General features: G+C 45.8%; 1 protein-coding gene across 1 annotated transcript in view; it reads right to left on the reverse strand.

Moving 5' to 3' along the window:
• Positions 1 to 12,992, reverse strand: part of tgo (Aryl hydrocarbon receptor nuclear translocator homolog tgo) — a 41,640-nt gene that overhangs the window by 9,275 nt on the left and 19,373 nt on the right. Inside the window, exons 3-4 of the mRNA XM_019046734.2 lie at positions 12,356 to 12,516; positions 1,177 to 1,346 (exon numbers count right to left, since the gene is read on the reverse strand). Of these exons, the coding sequence (XP_018902279.2) occupies positions 1,177 to 1,346; positions 12,356 to 12,516 (331 nt within the window). The remainder of the gene's footprint in view (positions 1 to 1,176; positions 1,347 to 12,355; positions 12,517 to 12,992) is intronic.

The raw sequence follows: 12,992 nt of genomic DNA on the forward strand, positions 1-12,992 counted from the left end.
ACTTCAGTGATTCTGACTGATTTTCAGGGAAAACTCCTGAATTCTTCTGATTTAACACACAAATCTAGGATCACACCATTGTGGATCTCACCTTGCTTTTTACTCCTGTTTTAAAAAAAAGGATATTATGCTATAAAAGTATTCCCTCATTTTCTAAAAAATCATGGTCAGAATTTTTTTTCTTTCTTTTTTAATTCAGCGGTGTACATATTATCTTTTTCCACTTAAAATATCAATTTTCTACAAACCAAAGCAGTGACTGTTATGAAAGTTTATCAAAAGATATGGGTCTTTGTCTTCATTGTATTAATTCTGAAAATGTACAAGCTAGGTTTATTTTTCAATTTCTAACAATATAACACGGATCTAAAAATCCTTTTCATTTACTTTCAAGCTGATACAAGTCTTTTCTGATTAAATCAAATCGAATATAATTTTTTTAGATCCATCTGGGTGCAAATTTCTGCATGTGCAAAAATTTAATTGAAAAATAATTATCTCATTGAAGTGTAGCTTTGTACACTGGGAATTAAAATAAGTATTAAATATACATCAGAAGGCTACTTAAGTGGTGCAAGAAGTATTAACACTAAAAATCAACAATAAGTTCATTTTCATATTCATAGGATCATGATGTAGGAATTCCTTGCAGTTCTTCCTGGAGCCAAAAAGGTAATCTTGCATATCGATGTTTTGAGTCGAAAAATGCAGGTCTCAGATTGCAACGATGAAAACCTCTAATCACTTTTTATTTTTTATAATCAATAATAATCATGAAAATAAATTAATAAATGATAATCCCCATTAAAGCCTTTAGAGAATTTTCCCTGCTCATTCTATAAAAATCTTGCGCAAAATTACGAGGGTGCATTTTGATTAATTACCCCTGAAAAAATGAAATGCAAGCAGAGATTTTTAAATTTTGTGATAAAGATACACTTGTTCCACATTTAGCTGTTGAGAGACAAGAGCAAAAATGAAATAGACTCACTTATTCAAAGGACCAAATAAGCGTATTATGCAGCCTACAGTTGCCATATTTGATTAAATTTAATAAAGACCTTTTTATAACTTTTACATTTTGTTACACAGTGGCAAAAGATCAGAGCTCTGCGTTTTTCCACTTGTTCTCAATTTGTTTGTTATTGTTTGATACAAAATTGATTTGCTACTCACCTGAGAATGGTTCAAAACAGGACTGATTGAATCCGAAACATAGATTATATGACCTGTGTCACAAGAAACTACGAACAGAAAACCATCTGCCGCTTCTAAAATGAGATGCTTCAGTTCTTGGTCAGTGAGGAAAGAGGGTTTGTACGTTCCATCACTTGTGTTTCCAGTACCTAGAACAATAAAAGATATACATATTCAATGTACCATCTTTACAGCAAGTAATAAGTTTTGCTTTTACAGTTAATAGCGACAGTCCATCAACTTAATCAGGGTGTCTAGTTTTTTTTTTTTTTTTTCATTTGGGGAAGTCCTGATGAAATCCTGATTTTTGACTGCTAAATCCTCATTTCTTAATTTTTCCAAAATCTGATCAAATCCTGATTTTTGGCGGAGAAACTTCAACTTGACAAAAATAGCTTGATAAAAAATTCGATCGAACGGCCGACTTATCTCAAATCCCGATTTAACGACCGATTTTTCCTCAAATCCTGATGAAATCGGGATTAAATCCTGATTGACCTCAAGTCCTGATAGAATCGAGAAAATCGGGAAAATCCTGATGCTAGACATAAAGAATCATAGAAGAAATCATATAGAATCATTGGCGTGTACAGAGAATTTGCCAAAAACCAGCACTCTACCCTGAAGAATTAGTCGAAAAACTCTTCCCTGCAAACTTTGGTTCAAATTTGGTTCAAACTCTCCTTCAAAATCGCTCCTTGAGTTGAAGGTTTGAACTTTAAAGTTCGTGATATTATGGTGCCATCAAGAAAAATGGTCTTACATGAAAACCACGGTTCAAGGATATATTACAGGATGCTTCTTTACGATATTTTAACAGTAACCCTTCAGGTTTTCGTCAGAAAAACTGCTTCATAAGATAATTGAGAAGAGCTGAGAGAGGCAAGCTGCAGGAAAAATTTTAAAAATGGACGATACATTTTAAAGTGTGTTTAAAAAAGCAATAAAAAATCTCTGCCACTGGTACGGTGCGGAGCCTAAATCCGTGGGAAACAGTGAAATATTGTCGGAGGAAAGACGAAGATTTATGAGGTGAAAGAGAGATAAAACAATAGGACAGGAGAGGGACAGGGCAGTCCAGTGATATGACCAGGAGAAGAGCCAAAAAGCCCGCTGAGAAAGAATGACGACGCGGACGGAGGGTTCTGGGCCAGCGTTGCCATATCGTCCCCCTGTCCTCCCTCTAATAGCTGGTGTGTTTGTCGAACGGCCCTTAGTCCCGGATTTTTGCCGGAGCCTCAGAAGCCCGGTCCACAATTCTCGACTGATGAAACGGACATGAGCGGGAGGCGACGGGGAACGGCAACGTGGGTCGGACCGGAAATGGCGACATGGGAGTGTGGTGGCGGTGGCGGTAGGCGCGGGCGCGGCGTGAATAGTGATGACGGCGGGGCGCGAGGGTTGACAGGTGAATACAAATCAAAGCTATCGTTCCGCGTGATCGCTGCTCCATGTTCCATGGGGCCCGGGCCCCGGGTCCTCACCTGGCAGGACGGGACAGCCTGACGTCACCCCAGCCCCGGCCCGGCAGCAGGCCATCCTCGGCCCCTCGCCCCCGCCCCCGCCCCCGCCAGCGTCGACGCAACAGCTGTTTCGCACGCGACTTCCCTCCTTCCGGCAACAGGACCAGACTCATCGGCGTCGGCACATCCTCGTCTCTACGTCTCCAGGATCTTCGCTCTATCCATTCAAGTCAATACCAATGATCGCCCCACTAAGAGACTGCAGAGTCTAAATTGGACGTATTTATGCTAAAAGGAGATATGTGCAAGTGGAAAGATGGGGTGTGCTCGTTAGTTGGGTCATAAGAAACAATGTGGTCAGTGGATATAGCTCCTTTTGAGAAAATTGAAAAGCGGGATTTGACATTAAATCAAAAGGAGCTAGGCGCCAAAATATGCTAACTCATGAGCCGCGGGCATGGCAAGAGAGCGTTGTGGACAGGGCTCACGAGTTACAGCGCCCCGACGACCATCTCCCCGTCGTTAGAGTGCGCACTCATTGCCGCTGACGTCACTGGCGCTTTATATTCCCCATTCATTCTTATGGCCCGACCACTAACGAGCACACCCCATCTTTCCACTTCCACATATCTCCTTTTCGTATAAATACGTCCAATTCAACAACGGCGAGGCATTCCCGATTCTGGACCAAGCTTCATCACCTCCTGAGAATTTGAACCCTTTGTCTGAGCAAAATTTCGAAGGTGGCCGTCCTCAGGAGGGAGGACCTTCCTCCGCGGAGCCAGGGTTTTCAATACGGACATTTTTGTCGAATCCTCCCGAAAAATTATTCTCTGACATTATCCAAGAGAACTCATTCTGTCGTCGTGACGACCGCTACACTGCATCGAAAAATACCTACGCTGGAGCGGATTTTTAAACCTAAGCTACACTGATTAAAAAAAACTCCGGCCGAAGAAGCAATACTTGCTATAGACATACCGTCCGCGTTTCGGGCTCAGCGGCCGGGAGTTCCGGGCGTAGACCCGAAGCAATCGAGGCTCCGGCTCCGGCGCCCATGACTTTCTGCCTCTGAGCCCGGGACAGACGGTATGCCTATTTTTCAGTGTACGGGTACGTTTCTTCGGTTTTTGCCGGAAGCCCGTTTCGGGAACTTCTAGTACTTATTAGCACTCTTGGAATTGTGAAGTGGCGAGCCCTTGGATGACGCGACGGTGACGAAGACGAACGGATGCCCGGCTGGCGGATGGCGATGTAGTTGGCCGCTGGCGCAGCGTGCGCCCCGTTAGACGACGACGGAATGCGCCCGCCGAGTCCCCGAGGGGCCCCTCGCCCCCCCCCCCCCTCATCCCTCGCCCCCCTCTTCCCTCGCCCGTTTCAAAATCCTCTTCTCCGATGTGGAGCGTACGTGATGGCCGAATTATTCGCCGAATCCGGATCGCGGATTCTGCACAATCACCACGAGCTACAAGGATCCACCCGCTTCATGTCTTCATGCCAACATCACGAGTGCAACTGAAGAAATCAAGCCCCTCTGGGTAGTGTGTTTTTTGGTGCCCTCCCCCCCCCCCCCGACTCCCCTCGATAATGTGCCCTTCTGCCACCCCACCCCCTCCCTCCACAAAAAATACGAAATTCCACCAACGGGCATCATCGATGCTTCGACATTACGGAAAAGGGCGATGAAAGCAGGGGTAGAGAATATTCTCGATCACACGATCATGATCGCGTGGCCGCTCGCGTGAGGATTATGGAAGGCCGTAAAAATGTGTGCGAATTATGGAAGACTTTCATTGTTTTCCCCTCTTCTTGTTTCTGAGGAAAAACAGGGAGGCGCATTGTTATTTCGACGTATTTATGCTAAAAGGAACTACGTGCAAGTGGAAAGATGGGGTGTGCTCGTGGAAGCTGGATAAAAAAAATTGAAAAAAATGTTGGTGGTTTTGAGAAAATGCAAAAGCGGGATTTTCAATTAAATTAAAAAGGAACTGGGCGCCAACTCGCGAGCCGTAGGCATGCAACAAGAGCCTTGTGGACAGGGCTCATGAGTTAAAGCGCTCCGACGATGAGCCCGTCGCCACGTGCGTCTTCGTCGTCGCCGCTGACGTCACTGGCGCTTTTAAAGCCCCATTCATTCTTATGGCCCTCAACTAACGAGCACACCCCATCTTTCCACTTGCACATAGTTCCATTTAGCATAAATACGTCCATTTGTGCTAGGTGCCTTTCAAGCGTGCTGTTCTTGGGTTAGGAAACTACCAAGCAAGTTGTTTTCTTTGCCGGAAGTCTTTCGAGCGCGCTACTTTTGGGGAAGTAAGCTGTTAAGCGCGTTGTTTTATGTAGAGGTGCAATTATAGCAAAACAGCAAATTTTGGGGAAGGATACATCGGTGATCCATCTCCAGTTTGATTGTGCGCTGGAGCTGGAAGTTTTCAGGAAAAGCGGGCTTTCTACTGAAGAGAGAAATAGAAACATAAGTTCTCCGTATGAAGTTAATCCTAAATAAAGGATCCTGTGGGATAGAGAGTAAGAGAGCTACTTGAGCTGGAGGATACGGGCAAGTATTTGAGATCCGGCCGGAGGGACCAAACTCAATGTTACGGCTTCGGAGAGGGAATCTGGCGTCATCGTCGGTGGACGCTGCGCTGGACGGGGTCCGTTGTTTATGGAACCTTGGATTATGTCTCATGACGATGAGAGCGGGAGCCGCTGCCCGGTGGCCAGTGTGCCGAGTGTGGCCAGTGCCAGCGGGTATTTTTGTGTTTTTTAGCCTCAGATCGTGCTCTCGTCTTACAAACAATAACAATATCGAGGAGTGCAGCGTGGACGCTATTGTCCGGCCTATTGTTGATACATCTCGTCCAGCCTCGCGGGGTTGACACATCCACCGAGAAAACCACAAATTAACCCTATCAGCCCACCCGATCGCATCCGTCCTCGGACCAGACGAGTCCAGTCCAGAAGAAAACACTCCTACAGTTAGTCCCAGACCCATGCTCAGACAATCCCACATGCAGCTGCCGTAATTTGTCACTTCGTCGCTCCTCCGACGTAAGGGCGTATCTAGATTTGCGTATGAGCCCTGGAAAGCATGGAGTTATATGGAGAACAGAGTTCAAGTGGAAATCGAGATACGCCCTTACGTCAGAGAAGCAACGACTTGTCTGACGTGACGCTATCAACAGGTGTCACGTGTTCATGACAGCTCTTTGAGTCCAAATCTCAAGACGATTATAGGGACACTAAAGAACTTTCAACAACTTTTTAAGGACTTCCACGTAATAGAGGTAAAGGTTCCTCAACAAAATTTCCAAAAACTTTCAAAGAGGGTACGCCACGGCAAATTTGAAATTCAAGCCTCCCACCCAACCCTGCTCCCTACTCTCTCGTCACGGAATCAGCACAGGTCTGCCCCGTTTGAAAAAAGACGTGACGATTAACTGCACGACATTTTCGTCTATTTCTTCACCCAAGTCGATAATTTTTTTTAAAAAGACCGGCGCTTGGCACAAATATTCCGTTAATGAATTGCAAAAATAACAGAGGGCAACTTTCCAATACGGTGCACAGGTCTAATAGTTTTTTAAGCACATTGGCACAGAAATAGGTACCGGATCATTCCACTTAGCGAATGAAAGATCAGTCAAATCGTCATATAATTACTACAGAGCTCTCTGACTGCCAAAAGCCTCATTTTCATCTCAATTTTACCTAAAGATTCACCGAGCTTATTTCCATGATTAGCCGACAGATATCGGAGGCAAAAATTTCTCAGCAAGCTCGGTGATTCAGCGACTTAAAATTTTCGAATCATGATTCAGGTTTTTTCAGCGCGGCAAAACGGCCCTCTGCGGGAACTCAACACCCTTCGGGGGTCGGGCAACTTAGCAGCACGGAGAAACACCCTCGAAATCGTTATATAGTTAACCGTAAACTTTATACTATATTTTGCGAAGAGGAACTACTATTTCAGGGTGATGCACGAAAGCACCTACCTGCACAGAAAAACTGATGGCACATACATTATTTCTAAATGAGCCAGAGATGATAGTTCCCTATTGCAAAAAGTAGTGCAATTCATGCAGAAACTGCCATGTGACCAGAATTACTCTCTTAGTCACTGCTGGATTCTCGGTAATTTCACAATATGTTTATTGATTTTAACACCTTGGTGAAAAAGGATCCGCCTGAACAGTTCTGGTACGTTTAAAAGGTCGGACGGCCTATGGAGTTGGGGCGTAGGCAGAGGCAAAAGACACGGAGGAAAAACAATAGGAGAGGGAATGGAGAGGAGACCCAGGTGTTGTCTCTTTTGTGCTCGCACTTTGAGCGGACTCTTGACACCTGTTTGATTTGCTGTCGCCGCGAGTGACATGGATGCCTGACGCAGGTGCTTCTCAAAATCGCTAACTCGTTGCTTTGTTGACACCTGAGTCATTCCTGCCATTCCGCATGCCTCTCCTCCAGGTATAGATATGTGCCCAAGTTATTTCCCGATACAACGACCAATTCATAAGATCCTATCCCTCTTCTGCCATCTACAGTAAAAACATCCTAACGCCGCTCAAGATATTGCGTTTTTCCGGAAATTTTCTTCCGTTCCGATAGGCGGAAAAATTTCACTCAGACAAAGAATGTGCTATTTTACTCAGCGTAACAGCAAAATATTTTCCTGACCAAAGCGAGAAACTTGCGAGGAAACAGATGTCCATATCTTAAAGAATCTAATTTTTTTCAAGATGAAAGCCCTAATCACATTACACATACGGTTCGAGTTCCGGGCCCAGAGATGGAAAGAGGTCCACTCGTTGGGTCCGAACAGCCGGTAATTACGGCCCCTGCGCCCGGAAAATTCTCACGCCGAACATTCCTCAGCTTCCCAACAGGATCCGTCCATTTTCCGAAAGAGAACCGACGAAATCTGACAAGAGCCCTCACGGATGACTCGTGTGCTGTGCTATAGAGAAACGTCGTAAGAGCATTCAAACGTTGCCAACTTTCCTCCGAGAAAATATTTATTTTTGAGGAAAATTAAACACCTTTTCCGTTGAAATTTTCAGATGTTTCAAATGGAATTACGAATAAAATTCTCTGAAAAGTCGGAAGAGAAATATTTATAAATTTTCCCCAAGATCCGTGATTTACCAAAGGAAATTTGGCAACGTCTGAGTGCTAATGCGTCTTCCTTCCTCAGGACGGCACTGGTGGCAGACGATGCTCCATGCTCTCAACACAATAATGTCGTTATTCCCCCTCCCCCTCTCGCGGGTTTTTTTCTCCTTTGAAACTTATTCACTGCCCCCATGGAGCCCCCTCCCCCCCTCCCCGGGCCGGGATGGATGCCATGCAGGAACGCGGAAGGGAGGAGGTCTCGGCCGGAGCGCGCCGCGCCGCGCCGGGCCGGGCCCGTGGTTAATGCCCTTTTCCAGTATTATCAATAACCATTAATTTTAATTCTTTTCTCCTTTTATTTGTTCTCTCCTCCTCTCCTCTCCTCTCCTCTCCTCTCCTCTCCCCTCGACTGAGGCGCAGAAAAAAGCGAGCATCCTATTGAGTGAGGACTCGGACGAGTTTATTTTGGTCGAGCGCGTGCTCCTTGTCAGTGGCGACGCGACGCTGACCTACAATGTCCCGGCTTCGAGTCCCGGCTTCGAGTCCCGTTTCCACCTCGGATTCTTCGGACGCGCTTCCAAGTAGCTCTGGCCGTGCGTTGCATCGCGGCTTCATCGGGCTCCATTATTGAAATCCATCGACAAAGCAGTGGGCAAAGCGAAAATAGAGCCATTCTCTTGCTTGAAACGGCTCCTTAGTGCACACTAACGGGGAAAATGATGGACTAGCTAAAGGGTCTCTCGTAGGTTCCCTTCAGTTAGTATACTGCCTTGCTAAGGAAAAACGCCGTATGAAAATCCGAGAGCTCCCAAATTTCTCCTCTTAGAATATTCATTTTTGAGCCAAATAATGAACATTTCTACTCAAAATTTTCTGATACTTAAGATCACATTCCAAAGAAAATTCTCTGGAAAATTGGACGGAAAATTTTCACAAGTTTTCTTGAAAATTCGTATTTTACCAAAAGAAATTTGGCAACGCACAAAGGTTCATACGGCGTTCTTCCTATCGCTCCATTTTCTCTTTATCTTCTTTGTCTATAGCTTTGTCTATCAAATTCAGAAATCATCCCGCTGATTGAATAGCGTTGAACAAATCAGTCATACCTACGTTATATTTGCTTACGATGTTGTCGAGTTCAGTAACAAAAAGATACAACGGATGTAAAGTTGTGAAGATTTACTCTAGAAGGGAGGGATTTTTTTACGTACACGCGGACCCTAAAGACCTTCTTTTTATCTGCGAGGAAACAGTCCAACCACGGTCCGGAGTAAAATTCTAGATTTTTCTTAGCTACATTCAATGTTTTCCTCAAAGAAGAGTGATAAGGGATGATTAGACGTTACAAACAAACAATGAGCGAAAGTTCCAGAGACAAGAGACCCTCCACTAGTATCTTGGCCATGGTGGAAGCTTTTACTTTCGGGACTTCAGCATTCTACAGTTGACTTACCTACATGATTGATGTTCAACACAGTGGCGTGGCGTGCTTTGCGATATATCGATTTTTATGCCATTAAAACCCATGAAAAAGGATCGATAAACAGGGTGTTCGCAGCGAACACCTTAATAATCGATTCTTTACCATAGGTTTAAAAGGCAGAACAATCGATACATCGCAATTCACGCCACGCCACTGGTTCAACAACGTGTTGGCAGTTTCGTTTTGCAAACATGCCGAAAATGGCCGACGTTTGGGAAAGTTGTTTGGCTCATGACGTCATCCGAAGCTCATCATCGACCATGTAGGTAAGTCAACAGCCGAAACTAGCGTGATGACTGTTGCTCCCTAATAATTGTCCATAAGGAATTGTTGAAACCCCAAAAGTAAAAGCTTCCACCTGTCGCTAGGAGGCCAGTGGAGGGTCTCTTGTCTCTGGAAAGTTCTGAGTCATTTTGGTTCTGCTCCGAGTTCCTAAATTTCAATGGCGTATATACATTCGTTCCTCGTTGAAACAACGAGGAGGCTCTGCCCGGAGACTAATATTTACGTTTGCGATCTCGCATGAGGCGATCGACACTGAAATGAGTTTTCTTGACCCACTTGGCGCCAGGGTCGGCCTCGGATTTTTTCTCTTGGGAAGTCAAATTGGAGATTCAAGTCCTCGGGAGGCCTAACGCCACTCAGGATGGAGTTTAACGGGCCGTTGAGGCGTCCGTCGAGACTTGGATTGTGATGGGTGTCGAGACGACTCGCTCCAACTCCCAAGTCGAGGCTCGTAAAACACACTTGGAGTCCGCGGACCCATTCGCATTGCGTCACCCGCAACTTGCTTCTTTCTCTTGCTAAATCAACAACATTTTACAATTTGGGAGCAACAATTCCTGGTGCATCTGTAAAAACACTTATGTGCCTTGGGAACTTAGTGATACATACGTTGCTTCTAAACTGAGCCAGAAACTGTAACTCCATGCCTTTCAGGCTCACGTGAAAATGAAGAAACGCCCGTTTGAGGAGCTACGATTTGGCATCTCCTTCCTCTGAAGGGACCTGTACCGCCTTCAGGGAGAGGCGAATTTTTCCCGCTGAAGTCACTGTTTCCTACAAAACTGAGCTGAAAAAATGTTTCACTAACTCATTTGATCATGATAGTGGCATCAAGCTGATGGTGTATTGGTTATCGATGGACGTGAAAGCAAGCTCAGAGTTGGAGAGGATCGTATTCACAGCTGCAAATCTAGAAGACGCAGCTATGAAAATACGAGTGAGCACAATTCACGCCTCGCATGATCGGAAGGACCTGTAAAACGTCAATACTCAATGCTCCCGTGCTCAGGGGGAACGCCGTATGAGCCTCCGAACGTTGCCATATTTCCTTTAGAAAATCACGATTTTACGGGAAAATCTGTAAATGTTTCTTTTCCGGTTTTTCCGAGGATAATGTTCGTAATTTGATCTGAAGTGTCGGAAAATTTCAAAGGAAAATGTCGGAAGGACATGTTCGGAGGATGTTCCATGTACAACAAATGTTTTCTGAGCGGAAATTTGGCAAGATTCGAATACTCATACGGCGTTTCTCCTTGGGACCGAAGTGCGAGGACGAGGGTGGAGGAACGCGAAAGGGCAGCGCGAAGCCACGTCGGTTCCCACGGACGCTGGGCGGGGCTGCGTAGCGCTCAGGGGGGCTCGCATTTCCCGTTCCTTTTCGCAACGTCGTAGCGGCGTCATGCTGTACTATAAACAATGCGTCAAGTGCGGACGAGTGGGGGAGGGGGGAGTGCGGGGATTTAGAGGAACTTATCGCGTTTTCCTCCTCCTCCCCTCGCCTGCTGCGTGCTTCTTTAAGTTCTTTCTGCCGGTGGCCGGCTGGGACTGGGACTGGGGCTAAGGCTGGGACTGGGACTAGAGTTGGCCGTAACTGGTTACGTGGCCGAAGGAGCCGGGCCGGGGCGGAATATGGTGATCGGCGGGAACGGCTTCTCGGAATACTGATTACTCGCAAAGTACTCGGAAAGGAGGCAGAAGGAGGCAGAGGGAGTCAGAGCCAGCGAGGAGTCGCGGGAGGGAGCGAGCTTTACCGTCACGACCCGTATCCGTACTCCGTAGACCTCACGTGTCATCCTTTTAAATATCCTCCGTAGGAAATCTCTCGTTCGCTCGCCCGAGTCGCCCCCCCCCCCCCCCGACGCCCTTCCTCGGATGGGACGCCCATTCCCACTCGGAGGGGCGCCCACGGCTCCAGAAACTTCCAAAGGTTCCCCCAAAATTAAATTTGGGTTCCCCCATTTTAAGCTTCGCAAAATTTTGCCCGCACACACTTATATGGTCAACAGTTTGGTTTCCCCCAAAAACAGCGCGCTTGACAGTTGGGTTTCCTCAAAGTAGCTCACTCAACAACTAAGTTCCCCTTTAACTCCCCCCCCCCCTCAAAAAAACCTGCCAAGATTCCCCCAATTTTTTTGTCCTCACATGGGTTCCCTCATTTCACGCGAATGGCTGGTCGCGTGGTTGGGAAATGTCTGCACCCCTGAGGACAGCACCCCCGATGAGGCTACTCGAGAGGAAACGTAGAGGTTGAAACGCTGTCTTTCGGAACCTCGCCTCAAAATCTAAAAACCCGTAAGAAATTGAGTACCTTCATAGGGAGAGTACAGACATCTCGAAAATTTGGAGGTTGGGTTTCATCACTTAAAAGGTTAAAAGTTAAATTGTTTACTCACTTGCAGGTTTTTTTTAATTATTTTTCCGCAGACGCGAACTCGAATTATCCAGTGGTACTAATTTTTTCATTTCAACTATTTACACTGATCAAAAATTATAATGAACGCACGTATAAAACTTTGATTTCGCATTAATTTTCTCGGTTTCAATGTCTTGATCCTTTAAAACTCTTGTTCTGAATGCGCTGTCGGCCCTATTGATTAATGTTTCAAATGCAGAGGTTGGCAGCGGCATGCGGCACTTTTCTAGTGCTTTCAGTTTTTTGCGTTGTCGCCCTTTGGGGCCGTAAGAGCTACATAAACCGAGTTGCCCATACTCTTCCTATAAAGGTGTATTCTAGTTAAAACGGAGGTAATTATTGTGAGAAGGGTAGTAATTGCGAGGAGATTTTGGGTTGTGACTGAGGGGGTGATTTAGGTACCTCTGAGGGCTTTCATGTGGGCGACAGCCATGCGGAGGATGGTGAGCTTGTCTGGTTTCCTGGCGAGGGCGCTGCAGGTGGGCACCATGTCCGACAGCTCCGTGATGTACGCCGTCATCTTGTTCCGCCGCCGCCGCTCGATCTCGCAGTGGTTCTCCCGACTGAAACACAAACAACAACAACACATTACTCTACCGCAAACCCACCATTCCAGCCTCAATTATCGGCAGTCAACCATCAAAATACGATTCTCACACAGGAACAACTCGGAAGGGAGCTTACGTAAATCATAGATGCCCTCCTGGGGGCCGATTGGAATTGATGGACAAAGCTATAGACAAACAAGATAAAAGGAAAATGGAGCAATCCTCTTGGTTGAGGAGGGGGGTTCCAATACTGCCGTGCTAAGGAAAAACGCCGTATGAACCTTCAGGCGTTGCCAAATTTCCTTTGATAATACACAAAATTAATTCCTGGTAAACTTACGTATACTTTCTTTCCAATTTTTCAGATAATTTTGTTCGTAATTTCACCTGAAGCCCCTAAAAATTGCGGGGAAAAATATTCATATCTTTCCTCGAAAATAAAAATTTTAATGAAGGAAATTAGGCAACTCTCGAATGTTCAAACGGCGTTT

Source organism: Bemisia tabaci, chromosome 6, assembly GCF_918797505.1.
Source record: "Bemisia tabaci chromosome 6, PGI_BMITA_v3".
Taxonomy (NCBI): Eukaryota; Metazoa; Arthropoda; class Insecta; order Hemiptera; family Aleyrodidae; genus Bemisia; species Bemisia tabaci.